Raw genomic sequence first — 19039 nt, 5'->3', positions numbered from 1 at the left:
CAGCTGAGTAGCAGGTCAAAGCGATTGCAGGCATCCTGGCAGCGAATGTGACAGTACGTGTCTGACGGTCGTCAGAAAATGACAGTGGAGCAGCGAGGCAACGTCACGTTTTTTGAGTCCTCCAGTGTTTGTGGGCGAGCAGTCGTCGAATTCGACCTCACTGGGACGGAGGTTGCCGGTTGCTCCTCCATGACGAACCTCCATGATGACATTTTAGGCTACAAAGCGAAGAGTGGACACGGAGTTTTGGTCAGCGAATGGATCACAGTCCTTGATCACCCATCGTATTTGCCGGACTTCTAGTTGTTCTCCAAACTGAAGTTTGCGGGGAAAGAATAGCGTTATGACGCAATTAAGGGCATTCAAGAAAATTATACTGCAGTACTAAATGGAACTCCAAAAAAAAGGACTACAGTAACTGCTTCAAATGATTTCAGCTGTGTTTTGATTCAGGGGGAGACAATTTTGAATAAAACAGTGATCTTGTGAACATACTACATGTCTTTTTTTATTCGTAGCCACAGCCTCAACGAACTAGAACACACCGTGTATGTCTTGTGCACGCCAAAAATAAATTATACTGAAAATTTGTTTTGTTTCTGATCTGTGTTGTTGAGACATCGGAAACACAAAATCAAGCCCTGTGCAATGCGACTGCATTACCATTTAAATGTGTTGCGTTCGTAGTTTCCAACTTTTCACTCTTAGTTTGCCGTGGTGGTGGGGGAACTGTGCCTCCATGCTGAGCACTATGGCACTCGTGCCAGCGTACGGATGAGCTGAATTCTTGGCCGCCCTTGGTCTAGGGCAAGCTGTTTCGTGGGCAGACAGCTGACGTGCGTGTAGTCAGCCAGCTGGGCGGTAATTATGTGATTGTACTGACAAGGCCGGCGTGGCCAGGGACTACTTGGCGGGTAGCCAATACTACCTTTGTCCACGTGCGGGAGGCTTGTGCCCTATTGGGCAGCGTTGAAACTGTCTAGTCTAGGGTCATGATTTGTTGTGTGGAACATATGGTCCTAGAAATAAGCAGAAATAGTTCCATCTCACCGAATCTGAAAGTGGTTTTTCGCATTTCGGACTCCCTCTGTCCCAGTACGAGCTCGCCTTTTGTTTGGCTGGAAAGACCTGGACTCATCAGTATCATAAATTGAGCAGATCATTCCGTATAGAGAATGAAAAGTACAAATAAAAACTTCGCTGTTTCTATTGCGAACGTACACTCACAGATTTTTGACAATAAACCAAGTGATGCGCAACTTCTACCGATATCGGAAGAGATTAGCGACTGGTTTTAGGACTTACTTACAGATACAACAAATAGCCCTTAAAGAAACAAAATAGACAAATGTAAAAGTACTTTCCGGAATACTCCAAGGAATTTTGACATTGCCCTCACAGTATGTATTTTCTTTAATGTCGTTTGTTGTTAGCAATATTAGCTTATTCCCAAGAGTTAGCAGCTTTCACTCAGTTAATACTAGGCAGAAATCAAATCTGCATGTGGAATGCACTTCCTTGACTCTTGTGCAGAAAGGAGTGCAGTATTCTGCTGCATCCATTTTCAATAAGCTACCACAAGAACTCAAAAATCTTAGCAGTAGCCCAAACACTTTTAAGTCTAAACTGAAGAGTTTCCTCATGGCTCACTCCTTCTATTCTGTCGAGGAGCTCCTGGAAGAGCTAAAAAATTAAGCAAATTCCAGTGTTACATTCTTGATTTTCTTTATTTAAACTAACGACTTGTCGCCTGAATATGTTTCTTATATTTCATTTTATCTGTTTCTACAATCGTGTTATAATTTCATGTATTGACTCGTTCCATGACCATGGAGACTTCTCCTAAATGTGGTCCCATGGAACAATAAATAAATAAATAAAAATACTATAGGATCGTTACTGTTTACGGTGTATGTAAATGATCAATTAGAAACCGTCGAAAGTTGTCTATAAGAAAATAGCAACGCCAGAAACAGTCTCGATTTACAAATGACCTACACAGTGTTAACGAATGGTGGATGGACTCAAAGTCCACAAACGTAAACAAATGTTACATATTGCAAATACATAGGAAAAGAAATCCACTATTGTACAGCTACGCTGGTCGTGCGGTAGCGTTCTCGCTTCCCACGCCCAGGTTCCCGGGTTCGATTCCCGGCGGGGTCAGGGATTTTCTCTGCCTCGTGATGGCTGGGTGTTGTGTGCTGTCCTTAGGTTAGTTAGGTTTAAGTAGTTCTAAGTTCTAGGAGACTGATGACCATAGATGTTAAGTCCCATAGCGCTCAGAGCCATTTGAACAGCTACGCTGCTGATGACAAATTGCTAGGAACAGTATACAGGGTGTAATTTTTAAGCTGACAAACCAGAATAACTCGAAAAATAAGTTCCACAAGAAAAAAATGTGTAGAATCCTAAGTTGATTATTTTCGAGGGGGACATCTGCTGGTGCTAAAATTTCAAATGGGAACCCCCCTTTTTTATTGCAGTGTCAGATTCTACATTAAAAAAACTACGTACGTTTTGTCTTAAACATTCGTTTTGATTCTTGGTAGTTGGCGCTGTAATTCAAGAAAATCCATGTTCTCATTTTTGCGTGGAAAATGGTTACGGATAAATAAAAAGTACTTATTACTTCGTAAATTTTGATTCGCTAAAACTAAAACTCTCCCTCTCTCCCCATAGGGTGGGGTTTGACGGAGAGGAATCAGAGTTTTACAAATGTTGACTTATCCGAATCTGCGGAAAAAATTAATATTTGGGTCAACATTTGTGAAACTCTTAATTCCTCTCTCTCAAATCCCACCCTGTGGGGAGAGAGGGAGAGTTTTAGTTTTAGCGAATCAAAATTTACGAAGTAAATAAGTATTTTTTATTTATCCGTAACCATTTTCCATGCAAAAATGGGAACATGGATTTTCTTGAATTCCAGCGTCAACTACCAAGAACCAAAACAAATGTTTAAGACAAAATGTACGTAGTTTTTTGTGTAGAATCTGATTCTGCAGTAAAAAATGGGGGTTCCCATTTGAAATTTTAAAGTTGCTTCCCACCCCACCGCCAGAGGGCTGGGGTGGCGGGCTAATTTTAGCACCAGCAGATGTCCCCCTCGAAAATAATCAACTTTGGATTCTACACATTTCTTGTGTGAAGCTTACTTTTCGAGTTATTCTGGTTTGTCAACTTAAAATTTACACCCTGTATACTGTAAAACATCAAGGAGTAAATATCCAGTGCGGCCTTAAATGGTGAGAAAAGCAGACGTCAGAGTGAAATTCACAGGGAGAGTATTAAGGAAATTTAACTCGTCCAGGAAGGAAGTGGTTTATATGGCGCTTGTTCGACCTATTCTTGAGCACTGTTCATCAATCTGGGATCCTTACCAGGTAGGACTGATAGAAGAGATAGAGAAGATCCAACGAAGAGCGACGCGTTTCGTCACGGGATCGTATAGTCGACGCAAGACCGTTACAGAGATGCCCAACAAACTCCAGCTGCAGATGCTACAAGAGAGGCGTTGTGCATCACGGGAGAGGTTTACTATCGAAATTTTGACAGACTGATTTCCGGGAGGGGTCGGGCAACGTATTACTTCCTCCCACATACATCTCGCGAAATGATAACGACGAGAAAATTTGAGAAATTAGACGTAATAAAGACACTTACCAACAATGGTTTCCACGCGCCATTCGCCAGTGGAGCAAGGAAGAGGGGACCAGTAATTGGTAAGAGAACTATTATCCGCCACACACGGTCAGGTGACTTGCGGAGTATTGATGTGGATGTCGTCTCTCCGTGACAGCAACGGTAACACTTTCGACGACCGCGCTGCCACAGCAGAGTTACTAAACACAGCCTTCCGAAATTCCTTCACGAAAGAAGGCGAAGTAAATATTCCAGAATTCGAATCAAGAACAGCCGCAAACATGAGTAACGTAGGAAGAGATATCCTCGTAGAAGTGAAGCAACTTAAATCACTTAACAAAAGCAAGTCTTCCCGTCCAGATTGTATACCAATTAGGTTCCTTTCAGTGTATGCTGATACAATAGCTCCGTACTTAAAAATCACATACAACCGTTTGCTCGACGATAGATCCGTACCCAAAGACTGGAAAGTTGCACAGGTCACACCAATATTCATGAAAGGTAGTAGGAGTAATACACTAAATCACAGACCCATATCATTAACGTCGATATGCAGCAGGATTTTGGAACGTATATTGTATTGGAACATTATGCCTTACCTCGAAGAGAACTGTATTGACACACAGTCAACACGGATTTAGAAAACATCGTTCTTGTGAAACACAACTAGCTCTTTACTCGCACGAAGTGTTGGGTGCTATTGACGAGGTATTTCAAATGGATTCCGCATTCCTGGATTTACGGATGGCTTTTGACACTGTACCACACAAGCGGCTTGTAGTGGAATTCCGTGCTTATGGAATATCGTCTCAGTTATGAGACTGGATTCGTGATTTCCTGTCAGAGAGGTCACAGTTTGTAGTTACTGACGGAAAGTTGTCGAGTAAAACAAGTGATTTCTGGCGTTCCCCAAGGTAGTGTTATAAGCCCTTTGCTGCTTCCTCATCTATATAAACGATTTGGGAGACAATCCGTGCAGCCGTCTTCGATTGTTTGCAGATAGCGCTGTCGTTTATCGGCTAATAAAGTCATCAGAAAATCAAAACAAACTGCAAAGCGATTTAGAAAAAATATGTGAATGGTGCGAAAAGTGGCAGTTGACCCTAAATAACGAAAAGTGTGAGGTCATCCTCGTGAGTGCTAAAAGGAACTCGTTAAACTTCGGTTACACGATAAATCAGTCTAATCTGAAAGCCGTAAATTCGACTAAATACCTAGGTATTACAATTACGAGCAACTTAAATTGGAAGGAATACACAGAACATTTTGTGGGGAAGGCTAACCAAATATTGCGTTTTATTGGCAGGACACTCAGAAAATGTAATAGATCTACTAAGGTGACTGCCAACACTACGCTTGTCCGTTCTCTTTTAGAATGCTGCTGCGCGGTGTGGGATCCTTACCAGACAGGACTGACGGAGTGCATCGAGAAAGTTCAGAGGAAGGCAGAACGTTTTGTATTATCGCGAAATAGGTGACAGAGTGTCACTGAAATTATACAGGATTTGCGGTGGACATAAAACAAAGGCGTTTTTCGTTGCGACGGAATACACATGTATACGTAGATGTTTGCCAGTAGAGTAGAATGAGCATCTCCGACACGTTTTCACATTTGGAAGACCCACCTACTTCTCAGATCTTCTACACTTGTTCCGTGAGCCTTACCTGATACGGATCCCAGGCTGAGTAGGTGTACTTAAGCATCGGTGGAACAAGGCTTTTGTGGGTTACTTCTTTCGTGGGTGAGCTGTACATATTTTGTAAAGAGACAGGATAGGGTTCCAAAGGCTAAAGAGGCTCCCATTCTAGCTCGGTATACAACTAGAAACGTTTTGTTATTTGGAGATAAGCTGAGGAGTCGCTCACCAGCGTGGTCTGTGTGGCGGTGGTGACCCTGCAGCCGTTGGCGGCGCCGCTCAGCGCCTCCTGGCTGCCGCCGCAGCCCGACAGCAGGAATGGCCGCACCGGCCGCCGGCCCAGTGCTGCGCAGCTGCCCGGCGACAATCTGCAACAGGTAATAGCTACTTGTACGTTTGTTAATACCTACACATCAGACACTCCTGCGTCTAAGGGGGGGGGGGGGGGCACTAGTCTGACGGAGTAAATCATCAACACAAGCTACATTTTTCATATTACAAAAGTGTGTAACACGAAGCATTTGTGTTGTGAACTCAACAAGGTTCTGCAAAAAAGCCTGTTCATGGAACTGCTTCATACTAACTACGCTTCTCAATATATTTGTTGTTGTGGTCTTCAGTCCTGAGACTGGTTTGATGCAGCTCTTCATCCTACTCTAACCTGTGCAAGCTTCTTCATCTCCAAGTACCTACTGCAACTTACATCCTTCTGAACCTGCTTCGTGTATTCATCTCTTGGTCTCCCTCTACGATTTTTACCCTCCACGCTGCCCTCCAATACTAAATTGGTGATCCCTTGACGCCTCAGTATATGCCCCACCAACCGATCCCTTCTCCTAGTCAAGTTGTGCCACAAATTTCTCTTCTCTCCAATTCTGTTCAGTACCTCCTCATTAGTTATGTCCTCTACCCATCTAATCTTCAGCATTCTTCTGTAGCACCACATTTCGAAAGCTTCTATTCTCTTTTTGTCTAAACTATTTATTGTTCACGTTTCTCTTCCATACATGGCTACACTCCATACAAATACTTTCAGAAACGACTTCCTGACACTTAAATCTATACTCGATGTTAACAAATTTCTCTTCTTCAGAAACGTTTTCCTTGATTCTGTAATAAAATTTGATGTAAACAGTTTATCTGTTTTTCAAAGCAACATCTCAATTCATGTAATCCATGTTAGGATTACATTGTAGAGCCAAAGAAACTGGTACACCTGCCTAACATCGTGTAAGGCCCCCGGGAGCACACGGAAGTGCCGCAACACGACGTCGCATGGACTCGACTAATGTCTAAAGCAGTGCTGAAGGGAACTGACACCACGAATCCCGCAGGGCTGTCCATAAATCCGTACGAGTAAGAGGGGATGGAGATCTCTTCTGAACAGCTCGTTGCAAGGCATCCCAGATATGCTCAGTAATGTTCATGTCTTGGGAGTTTGGTGACCAGCGGAAGTCATTCTGTAGCAATTCTGGACGTGTGGAGTGTCACATTGTCCTGCTTGGATTGCCCAAGTCCGTCGGAATGACAATGGACATGAATGGATGCTTACTTACGTATTACCTGTCAGAGTCGTATCTAGACGTATCAAGAGTCCTATATAACTCCAGCTGCACATGCCCCACACCGTTACAAAGCCTCCACCACCTTGAACAGTCCGCTGCTGACATGCAGGGTCCATGACTTCACGGGGTTGTATTTACATCCGTACACGTCCATCCGCTCGATACAATATGAAACGAGACTCGTCCAACCAGGCAACATGCAACATGTTTCCAGTCATCAACAGTCCAATGTCAGTGTTGACGGGCCCAGACGAGGCGTAAAGCTTTGTGTCGTGTAGTCATCAAGGATACACGAGTGGGCCTTCGGCTCCGGAAGCCAATATTGGTGACGTTTCGTTGAATGGTTCGCACGCTAACACTTGTTGGTGGGTCAGCATTGAAATCTGCAGCGATTTGCGGAAGGGCTGCACTTCTGTCATGTTGAACGATTCTCTTCAGTCGTCGCTGCTGCCGTTCTTGCAAGATCTTCTTCCGGCCGCAGCGATGTCCGAGATCTGATGTTTTACAGGATTTCTGGTATTAACGGTACATTCCTGAAATGGTCGTACTAGAAATCCCCACTTCATCGCTATCTCGGAGATGCTCTGTCCCATCGCTCGTGCGCCGACTGTAACACCACGGTGAAACTCACTTAACGTGTCCGCAGCTCGTGGTCGTGCGGTAGCATTCTCGCTTCCCGCGCCCGGGTTCGATTCCCGGTGGCGTTAGGGATTTTTCTCGGCCTCGTGATGACTGGGTATTGTGTGATGTCCTTAGGTTAGTTAGGTTTAAGTACTTCTGAGTTCTAGGGGACTGATGACCATTGATATAAGTCCCATAGTACTCAGAGCCATCTGAACCATTTTTTTGAAACTCACTTAAATGTTGATTACTTGCCATTGTAGCAGCAGTAACAGATCTAACAACTGCGCCAGACACTTGTTGTCTTATATAGGCATTTCCGACCTTAGCGCCATATTCTGCCTTTTTACATATCTCTGTATTTGAGTACGCATGCTTGTACCACCTTCTTTGGCGCTTCATTGTAAGAACAATCTGCATAAAAGTTTAAAGTCAATTACTTTCTTACAGAGAGGTGTCCATTATATAGGAATACACATTTTCAGTAACTTGGCAGCAGCCATAAAAAGCTTACCTACTAATAAAATTCACTTTCATTGTAGCCTAAAAGATTCATTGGTGGTCGACTCCTTCTATCCCACTGACGAATTTCTTAGTAGAATCAACTGATGTATAACTAATTGACAACATTAAATGACGTGACTGTTATGCAAATTCTGACTTCTACACATATTTACTGCATAATAATAATAATAATAATAATAATAATAATAATAATACACTGCCGGAAAAAACTAGTACACCTGGAAAGACGACGTCGAGTTTGATCTGATGACGGCATATGGCGCCTGGAATATACTAGATGTACTCATAATGGTTTCAACGTCGTCCACCAACAGATAGTGTAGTGGCACAACACAAGGCGCTATATGTGTCTGCAAAAAAAAAATGGTTCTAAGCACTATGGGACTTAACATCTGAGGTCATCAGATCCCTAGAACTTAGAACTACTTAAACCTAACTAACCTAAGGACATCACACACATCCATGCCCGAAGCGGGATTCGAACCTGCGACCGTAGCAGCAGCGCCGTTCCGGACCGAAGCTTCTAGAACCGCACGGCGACAGCGGCCGGCTATGTGTCTGCCCTTTAATAGGGTATACTCACAATCAGAAGGCGCAGTTTGGTGCAAACGTGTGAAACAAACAGCGACTATGCCATGGAGACGCCCGCGTGCTTCTTACAGCCAACTGAGCGAGTTTGAAAGGGGTCAAATTTTGGCCCTCCGAATGGTGGGGTGGTCCTTTTGAGTCTGCCGTACAAGTTGGACGTTCTGCATCAGTTGTACAACTATTTAGGTATCAGTGGTCACTTGATCACTGTCAGACCTGTAGACGAGGTTCTCTACAGCTACGCAGCACAGACGACCTGCAGGATCGTCCTATTGTAAGGGCAGAAGTGGGAAATCGTGCAGCTACCACAGCACAGATAAGAGGGCTTCTGAGCCCAGACGTGTCATTACGAAATGTTGCGAACCGTTTATTACGAGTGGGACTACAGGTACGTACATCTCTAAGCTCGTCTTCCACTCACGCCACAGCATCGACGTGTACGGCTCGACTGCGCCGTCAGAGGATCACTTCTAAGATAGTATGACACGTCGTGGGACGAGAGCAGATTCTGCCTGCCCGCTAAAGATGGTCGTTTGCGCGTACGACATAGACCTGGTGAGCGCTGTCTCGTAGTGCATTCGTTCGAGACATGCTGGCACCACCACAAGCCCCGCTCACTCTCGTTCAAGTTTGGTGTTTCTGAAGGGGACGCTAACCATCGCACGCTACGTTGCAGAATGTTCTTAGACTCGTTCTTTTGTTGTTCTTGCAACGGGGAGGTGATGTGTTGCTCCAACAGGATACTGCTACCCACACTGTTCGTGAAAGTCAATGTTCTCTGCAAGATGTGAAGCAACTTGTCTCCAATCTAGCACACGTGATATAAGATGGGACGACTCGTCAACAACCGAGCGAGGTGGCGTAGTGGTTAGACATTGGACTCGCATTCGGGAGGACGACGGTTCAATCCCGCGTCCGGCCATCCTGATTTAGGTTTTCCGTGATTTCCCTAAATCACTTCAGGCAAATGCCGGGATGGTTCCTTTCAAAGGGCACGGCCGACTTCCTTCCCCGTCCTTGTCTAACCCGATGAGACCGATGACCTCGCTGTCTGGTCTCCTTCCCCAAAACAACTAACCAACCAACGACTCGTCAACCAACAACTCAAAGAACTACGTGAACAGATCGAGCAGGCGTGGCCTAACGTATCGCAGGATAGTATTCGCCTTCTGTACGATCGACTGGATGCCAGTGTCAGCGCGTCCATTGGCGCCAGTGGAGGCTACACCAGAATTAACAGGAGTGTTTCAGCACGGGTCGATACCTGGTACCTCACAATCGCTTCTGATATTGATCTGTAAATGTTATCATTTCAGCCGTCCGTTGTGGCCGAGCGATTCTAGGCGCTTCAGTCTGGAACCGCGCTGCTGCTACGGTCGCAGGTTCGAATCCTGCCTCGGGCATCGATGTGTGTAATGTCCTTAGGTTAGTTAGGTTTAAGTAGTTCTAAGTCTAGGGGACTGATGACCTCAGATGTTAAGTCCCATAGTGCTCAGAGCCATTTGAACCATTTGTTATCATTTCATGTTCTCCATATCCACTGTTGCAACAGTAAATCCTGAGTGAATTGGAAACCTCTAAAAGGGTGTACTAATTTTTTCCATCTGTGTGATAACAACAACAAAAACAGCAACAACAGCAATAATACCGGCTACAAAGCCTAAGAATTACCCTAATCACCAAAGCGTACATACATTTAAATTTTGTGCCATGTTTGTCATTGCTAGGGCCCGAATTTTAATGGCAAGTGGTATTTTCCTGACTGGACTTAGAATAAATTTAGTTCATGCACGAATCCAGATATTGTAGGGGAGAGAAAAGTATTTTTATTGTGAATCTAAAGTCATAATTACACCTTTTTTTGTACTAGCTCATATTTCGGCCAAATGTTATCATAATAGGTCATATTTCGGCCAACTTCTGTCAAAAATGTATATATTTGTCGTATCTTTAAGGACACAAGAATATGTGCGCAAATGACAGTGTTTCAGGTGACATTGTCACGAATAAACGGCAAAGAGCTTTTCTTGTGGGGCAGTTGCAACTGTACATGTCCATTTTGTAAAATGAAGAAAACGGCCAACAGTTACCGAATCAACAACCTTTTATTGCATACGTGACTATTTACGAAATAGTTTAAGTTGTGTACTCCGATGTAAGAAACACTATTACTTAACCATCTGAGGGCTTCCTCACCCCACTGCTGCCATGAAACAAAAATTCTGCTTCAGAACAGTAAAAAGGTGACATAAAATTCCATAAAAATCTTTCTCCTATGCCACCTGACCGGGCACACTGACAGGAGAACTACGTAATAATCAAAACTATTATATCATTTTCCTGTTAGTGTTTCCGGTCGGATGGCACAGGGGAACGGATTTTATGGAACTTTATGTCCTCTTTGTACTCTTCTCACACGGAACTTTTGTTCCATGACAACAACTGGGTGAGGATGACCTCAGATAATTAACTGATATAATTTTTTACAACAAATGATAGAATTTTAACTGTTCTGAAACCGGTCGCGTATGCAATAAAACATTGTTGATTCAGTAGCTGTTGGCTCGTTTCTTTAATTAAAATCCGGGCCCCACTTATTACTTCTCTAATGAAATATCTTCCACATTTTTTTTAATTATTCCACATCCGCTTGGGCCATTTCGCTTAGTATCTGTAGAACAAACATTAGCATAGCTCTTTTCTTCGTAAATGTTGCACACATTATTGCTTTATGACACGTTCTACATTCTTGCGGACCATCACCCAAGAGGTCTACTGAAAAAAGTGTATTGATCTAAATTACTTTCATACATACGTACTGACATTTATCAGGGCTCGTAGGGTGAGGACCCGTTCTAGACACAGGGAAGCGTCCCTGAGCTACTATGCACCAAATCGCTGAATTGTTGCTATTAGGCGTTCCCTTAAGTGCGTAGAACAACGCAAGCTGCAATTAAATTACAGCACAATTAATATAAAATAAGACTAAAAACTCGTTCTAGGTGCCAGCGTTAAAACTATAATGCTGTATATCTCGTTGTCATTGCTAGGCAGAAGGTGGACTTGCAGCAATCAACTGCCTCTTTTCTTGACGACCTCTGCTTTATTTTTCAATAGATACGCATCTTACACACACTCAGCGGTGTAGCTGTGGTATGGCCGGTGGGGTGAAGAATCGTCGGAAGCAAAAGAAAAGAAGAGGAATGGCGAATAGGAGATGGAAGAAGAAGAAGAAGAAGAAGAAGAAAATTAGGGAAAATCGTCGGATTGGACTATGTTGAGCAGCAATTCCATAAGAAATTTTGGAAATTTGTGGTAAGGTCTTATGGGACCAGACAGGTGAGGTCATCGGTCCCTAGGCTTACACACTACGTAATCTAACTTAAACTAACTTACACTAACGACAACACACACACCCAGGCCCGAGGGAGGACTCGAACCTCCGACCACGCTGACCATAACAAGTCGTCTCAAGGTCGCTCAGCTACCCCGCACGGGAAATTCCGTAAGACGCATGCTTTTGGTTCATGGATTCCAGATCAGATGGAGCCACTTTTCGTTTTATTTGTTACGGCTTTGCTTGATTTCATCGACTATGAAACAATGAAAAAGTAGCATTGTTTTTGTTGCAAGCAATGTGATTATTTGCGGTATGTTGTTCCATATTTCGAACTGTCGCACACAAAATATAATTATTGAAATGTGTACCTTTTATTTAACAGTAAATCGATGTAGATCTTAAGAAAGGAAAAAACAGGCAAAGTAGCGTTGAGCATTGAACAACAAATACTTTCTGGTCAAAAACAGTTTGAAAAGCTTGTAGAGGTGTTGCAGGGTAGGTTGTGCCAAGAAATAATTGCAACGAAAAAAATCGATACTTTGCACCGTTTATAAGTTAATTAGCATCGAAGTTAGCGAATGTGGCCGTTGCGCACGTAAATTCAAGTGCCGCACCAGTATTAGTGCCAATTGTTCTCACAGCGTAGGTGATGGTGCACGAGACTGATGAGCTTTTGGCTCAGGTTCGATCCTTACTACCGTCCCAATTTTTGCATCGCTCTCCTGTTCGGTTTTCGGAATCCTAACGAAGGGCGGGTCGCTTGAATTTGCAAGTGCAGCTACGTGACCGACTAACTTCAATGGTAATTAACTGGCAAACGGTGCAACATACTGGATTTTTTTCTTAAGAATTATTTGTCGGCACAACGTAATCTGCAACACTCTTACAAGCTTATCAATTTGTTTCTGTCCAACCTTAGATGTCGGCAGGAGGGGACTGGAGAGAGCCGCGTGGGTTTAGCCGAGCGGTCTTGGGCGCTGCAGTCACGGGCTGTGCGGCTGGTCCCGGCGGAGGTTCGAGTCCTCCCTCGGACATGGGTGGTGTGTGTTTGTCCTTAGGATAATTTAGATTAAGTAGTGTGTAAGCTTAGGGACTGATGACCTTAGCAGTTAAGTCCCATAAGATTTCACACACATTTGAACATTTGGATTGGAGAGAGTATCGGTGTGTGTAATGTCGGGGAGGGGAGAAGTAGGTTTAAAGTTTAGGCTTTCCTTGAGCGCTATTTACCCCAGATACGCCACTACCTATACTTCCCTCGCTGTTCACTTTTGGACTAAACTAGCATATCCAATCTCTCCCGTTTTTATACTTTCACTTACTTTTTGCTCTTATTTGGCATAAGTGTTATAAGCACCTGATACGTGCTTATCTGTTCTATTCCAATAACTCGTAATTCCAACTTTAAAAAAAAATTGTAATCCGGTGCTTCTGGTACGAACGCTGACGTAGACGATAGCAGTCAGGTATGCACCAGAGAAGACAAAAGCCCACCGAACGAGATGAAGCAAGAATAGGGGTCACTTACCTGGGTAGCAGCGTAGAAATGATGCGCTCAGCCTCCTCGGGAGGCGGCGGTGGGTGTGCCGCCGAGGCCGCCACACCGCCGGGGGCGGCCGGCTGTGCGGGGGCGGCGGCGGAGGCGGGGGCGAGTGGCAGATCGAGCGCGAGCTTGGCGGGCCGGCGGCCGTTCATGCTCATGTAGCCGTCGTCCTCCGACTGGTGGCCGAGCGGGCTCTCGGGCACGCGCGCCGCGCCGCCCCCGTCGCCTTCGGCGTCGCCGTCCGCGTCGGCCGCGCCGCCCCCGTCATCGGCGGCGCCGCCCCCGGGCAGGCCCTCGGGAGGCTGCGGGGAACCTCCGACGCTGGAAGCCGCCGCTGCCGCGGCCTTGCTGGGTGGACCGGCCGCCACCGCCCCAGCCGCCGCCGCCGCCGTCGCGTTGCCGTTCTCCAGGTCGTCGAACTCTGACAGCACGCGGTCCAGCAGCTCCAGCGATCGCTGCACCTCGTCCCCGCCCCTGCGGGAACACACGAAACGGGACACGTAAATGGGGTGCGTCTAGTAGGCCACGCGAGGGCGAGCAGTATGCGTGCGCGCCGTCCACTCTATGCAGACGTTGTTTATGCAGCTGCATCCAAGGGACTATGAACCCCCATTCCCGATTCTTTGCGGGTGTATTCAGTGGTATATATAGATTGCTGTTTGCTAAACGTGTTGCTAATATACTTAGCAATAAACTAAAACGACATGCCTGATGCCAGAAGTCTTTTTCTTTTCTTCACGCTCCGGAAGACCTACAACATGATACACGATTAGGACTTCGTGGAGATAACTGGTCCTTTATTACGCAATCGAAGGTTCTTTGTTGCTTTTTAGGGAAAATGAAGCCGTTGAAGAAACCTTCTCGCCCCTGTACTCTTTAATACATACACCAAAGACCAACTAAGGGCTATTGTTGTTGTTGTCTTCAGTCCAAAGACTGGTTTGTTGCAGCTCTCCATGCTGCTCTATCCTGTGCAAGCCTCTTCATCTCCGAGTAACTACTGCAACCTACATTGCTCTGAATCTGCTTACTGTGTTTGATCTGCTGGTCTTCCTCAACGATTCCCCCCCCCCCCCCCTCCCCCACCCCCCATGCTTCCTTCCAGTATTAAATTGGTGATCCCTTGATGTCTCAGAATGTGTCCTATCAACCGATCCCTTCTTTTAGTCAAGTTGTACACAAAGTTCTTTCCGGGTGGGAAGGAGCGCCTGCTCCCCGGCACGAATCCGCCCGGCGGATTTGTGTCGAGGTCCGGTGAACCGGCCAGTCTGTGGACGGTTTTTTAGGTGGTTTTCCATCTGCCTCGGCGAATGCAGGCTGGTTGGTTGGTTCTGAGCACTATGGGACTTAACATCTGTGGTCATCAGTCCCCTAGAACTTAGAACTACTTAAACCTAATTAACCTAAGGACATCACATACATCCATGCCCGAGGCAGGATTCGAACCTGCGACCGTAGCAGTCGCGCGGATCCGGACTGAGCGCCTAGAACCGCTAGACCACCGCGGCCGGCGAATGCAGGCTGGTTCCCCTTATTCCACCTCAGTTACACTATGTCGGCGATTGCTGCGCAAACAAGTTCTCCACGTACGCGTACACCACCATTACCCTACCACGCTAACATAGGGGTTACACTCGTCTGGTATGAGACGTTCCCTGGGGGGTGGGGGGGGGGGGTGGGGGGGGGTGGGGGGGGGGGAGTTCCACCGGGGGTCGAACCTCACAATAACCCTGGGTTCGGTGTGGGGCGGCGGAGGGGTGAAGAGGACTGCGGTAATCGTCGTGGGGTTGTGGACCACCGCGGCTGCGGCGGGGACGGAACCCCTCAGTCGTTTCTAGGTCCCCGGTTAACGTACAATACAATACAATACCACAAAGTTCTCTTCTCGCCAATTCTGTTCAGTACCTCTTCATTAGTTACGTGTCCTGCTCCAGCATTCTTCTGTAGCATCGCATTTCGAAAGCTTCTATTCTCTTATTGTCTAAACTGTTTATCGTCCATGTATCACTTCCACACATAGCTACAATCCACACACTTTCAGAAAGGACTTCCTGACACTTAAATCACCGCAGTTGTGACCGAGCGGTTCTAGGCACTTCAGTCCGGAACCGCGCTGCTGCTACGGTCGCAGGGTCGAATCTTGCCTCGGGCATGGATGTGTGTGATGTCCTTTGGTTAGTTAGGTTTAAGTAGTTCTAACTTCTAGCGGACTGATGACTTCTGATGTTAAGTCCCATAGTACTTAGAGCCATTTGAACCATACCCGATGTTAACAAATTTCTATTCTTCAGAAACGCTTTTCTTGCCATTGCCTGTCTATATTTTGTATCCTTCCTACTTCGACCATCATCTGTTATTTTACTGCCCAAATACCAAAACTCATCTTTTACTTAAAGTGTCTCGTTTCCTAATCCAATTCCCTCACAATCGCCTGGTTTAATTCAACTACATTCTATTATCCTTATTTCGCTTTTGTTGATGTTCATCTTATATCCTCCTTTCAAGACACTGCCCATTTCGTTCGACTGCTCTGGCAGATCATTTGCTGCCTCTGACAGAATTACAACGTCATCGGCAAAGCTCCAAGTTTTTGTTTCTTCTTCGTGGACATTGATTCCTACTTCAAATTTTTCTTGTTTGTCCTATACTGCTTGCTCACTATGCAGATTGAATAACATCGGGGATAGGCTACAACTGTGTCTCACTCCCCTCTCCACGACTGCTTCCCTTTCGTGCCCCTCGACTCCTATAACCGTCGTCAAGTTCCTGTACAAATTGTAAATAGCCTTTTGTTCCCTGTATTTTACCCTTGCCACCTTTAGAACTTGAAAGAGGGTATTCCAGTCAACACTGTCAAAAGCTTTCTGCAAGTATACAAATGATATAAACATAGGTTTGCCTTTCCTCAACCTATCTTCTATGAGAACTTGTAGGGTCAGTATTGCTTCGCGTGTTGCTACATTTCTCCTGAATCCAAATTGATCTTCCCCGAAGTCCGCTTCTACCAGTTTTTCCATTCGCCTGCAGTATTTTGCAGCCGTGACTTATTAAACTGATAGTTCTGTAATTTTCACACCTGTGAGCCGAGGCCTATCACGCACAAAAGCTTCATATACGCAGACGATCCTGCTTTAGTAACCCAAGTAAAGAAGTTTGAGGAGGCTGAACAAGTTCTTACAACAGCACTGAGAACTTTCATTGAGTATTATGGTAAGATCCGTCTCAGACGTATTCCTGAGAAAAATCTGGTCTATGCCTTCCATCTCCGAAACAGATAGGCAAATAGAAAACTGAAAGTCAATTGGGAGGATGCCGAGTAGGATAGCCCTTGGCGCCACTTCAAACGAGTCTTTAACACACCAGAAACATTTCTTTACACCAAGTTAAAAGTGTCAGCCCAAAATAATGTCACGCTGAAACTTAGTGGCGGTAACTAGGGGCCCAACGTCAGGCCCTCAGAATATCCACCAGGGCACTCTGTTTCCCTGTAGGACAGTATGTGTGAGCCATTATGGTACAGCTCTGGCCATGCAAAGCAAGTAGACGTCGCTCTGAATGAAACTGAACGACTAATTACTGTACGTCTGCCACCGACACCTACAGACAAGGTTTCATTGCCTGGGAGGCACTGTGCCACCGGATATTAGTCGTAAAGTGGCTGCAGACGTCGAAATGAAAAAGGTTGAACTAAATCATTTATACCCTCTCCACGGTCAACCACCAAGACCTAATTTGAAATATAGAGGAAGTTTCTTTTGTTCAACGTCGGCACTAATTATGTCTCCACGTACTGCCAGAGAATAACTTTGGGCAGCTACATGTGACATCTTCAATCGTGGATGAAACCTGCTGAGTACGTCCGTCTGGAGGTACTGTAGTTTGGTCCACCTGCATATCACTGAAAGAGCTAAGATCAGGTGTTGGTAAATCAAAAGATAATCTTGTCAGATCAGGGCTTTCCGAAGGACTGACTGAATTTTAACGCGGAGGAGAACAGACAATGGATCGCCTGCGCCTTGAGCCATGTAGTGATGAAGAGCTGATGAAGGCTGAAGACCGTGCAGTTGCAGTTGCTCAATCCTGGGTGGGGATCATTTGGTTCATTATCTGAACTATGTAAATCGTGTAAAACTATGTATATTATTGTTTCAGAAGTATCCCTTAATATTGTACAGACATCTGAGGCAGAGTCTTATACAGTATATGTAAAGTTTGTTGGAGGTCGCTAAGTTCTCCCATTCTCAAATACTCCATGAGAATAACCTGGGTAATTTTCATGCCGTCAGTTACGCTGCCTCAAACACATATACACAGTTTCTAACTCTAATGCTCGATTTGTTGTGTTAAACCTCTAACATGAGATTATACTTCTTAGTGAGTAGATTATGACAACATTTCAAATTTTTAAATTCTTTGGGTAACTGTGCAAAATATAGAAATTCTAATTTCTGTTGCTCCTGGAAGCTGTTAGATACGCAATCTGCAACTGAAACTGTCGCCTGCGACAGCCCTCTCGTAATATACCGGGTGATTCTGATTAAACTGACGGCGTTCCGAGTGCTGCAATGCAGGCTGTGTACTTCGCAGGACGCTGATATACGGTAGGTACGGTTATTAATCGGTGCGCTCTCGGGGTACATTGAAAAAAATAATAGTTTCACTCTCTGCCGCCAGGTGACAATATGACGCTGTAAGCAGTCAGAATGAGAAATGTTTCCTGTTTCGACATGCTCAGTACGCTGTTGGTCGCTTGGCGATATATGTTTATTTCTTTTGTGAAGTGACTGTTGGTGTAAAGGTTAAAGAAGGTTGAAATTTTCCGTACGAAACGCAATGGCTATTGAGAAGAAAGACAGTGCGCTCCTGGTAAAGTTGTTTTATCGGAACGGCAGCAAAGCAGTACTGCTTTGCGGGAATAGGGCCGACAGAAACGGATGAGAAGAAGTCCCATGCTAATCTGCGGGCTGAAGAATATGACAAAGAGATTTGAAGAAACAGGTGAATTAAGTGGAGCAGCAGGGGGGAGGGAAGCACCCCATTCCCATGACAGTTATTGATGAAATTGCTGTAGCTATAGCTCACCTTGCAACACATGCCTCAAATTTTTCAGCCTGCGCTCGAGCTGTGTCACGGGAGTTATCTCTTTCCTGGTCAATAGTTCAAAAGACTTTGCCGCGCATTTAACACTGGTATCCCTCCGAGATTCAGAATGAGCCTCAAAATAGGTTAGAACGATGTGACTTTGTCCTTCGTTTTTTGGCATACATGGAACTGACAAGGGAACCTCCCCATCGCGCCCCCCTCCGATTTAGTTATAAGTTGGCACAGTGGATAGGCCTTGAAAAACTGAACACAGATCAATCGAGAAAACAGGAAGAAGTTTTGTCGAACTATGAAAAAAATAAGCAAAATATACAAATTGAGTAGTCGATGTGTAACATAAGCCACATCAAGGACAATGTGATCTGCGGAGCGCAGTGGTCTCGTGGTTAGTGTACGCAACTGCGGGACGAGAGGACCTTGGTTCAAGTTTTCCCTCGAGTAAATATTTTAACTTTTTTATTTTCTAGCAATTGAC

General features: G+C 45.1%; 1 protein-coding gene across 1 annotated transcript in view; it reads right to left on the bottom strand.

The window, feature by feature from the left end:
• The window catches only part of LOC124594114 (Holliday junction resolvase MOC1, chloroplastic), a 1166819-nt gene that overhangs the window by 575084 nt on the left and 572696 nt on the right, over positions 1-19039 (bottom strand). Inside the window, exons 3-4 of the mRNA XM_047132471.1 lie at positions 13447-13935; positions 5509-5647 (exon numbers count right to left, since the gene is read on the bottom strand). Of these exons, the coding sequence (XP_046988427.1) occupies positions 5509-5647; positions 13447-13935 (628 nt within the window). The remainder of the gene's footprint in view (positions 1-5508; positions 5648-13446; positions 13936-19039) is intronic.

The sequence above is a fragment of the Schistocerca americana genome, chromosome 2, assembly GCF_021461395.2.
Source record: "Schistocerca americana isolate TAMUIC-IGC-003095 chromosome 2, iqSchAmer2.1, whole genome shotgun sequence".
Classification (NCBI taxonomy): Eukaryota; Metazoa; Arthropoda; class Insecta; order Orthoptera; family Acrididae; genus Schistocerca; species Schistocerca americana.
This window is presented reverse-complemented; position numbering and strand designations above follow the sequence as displayed.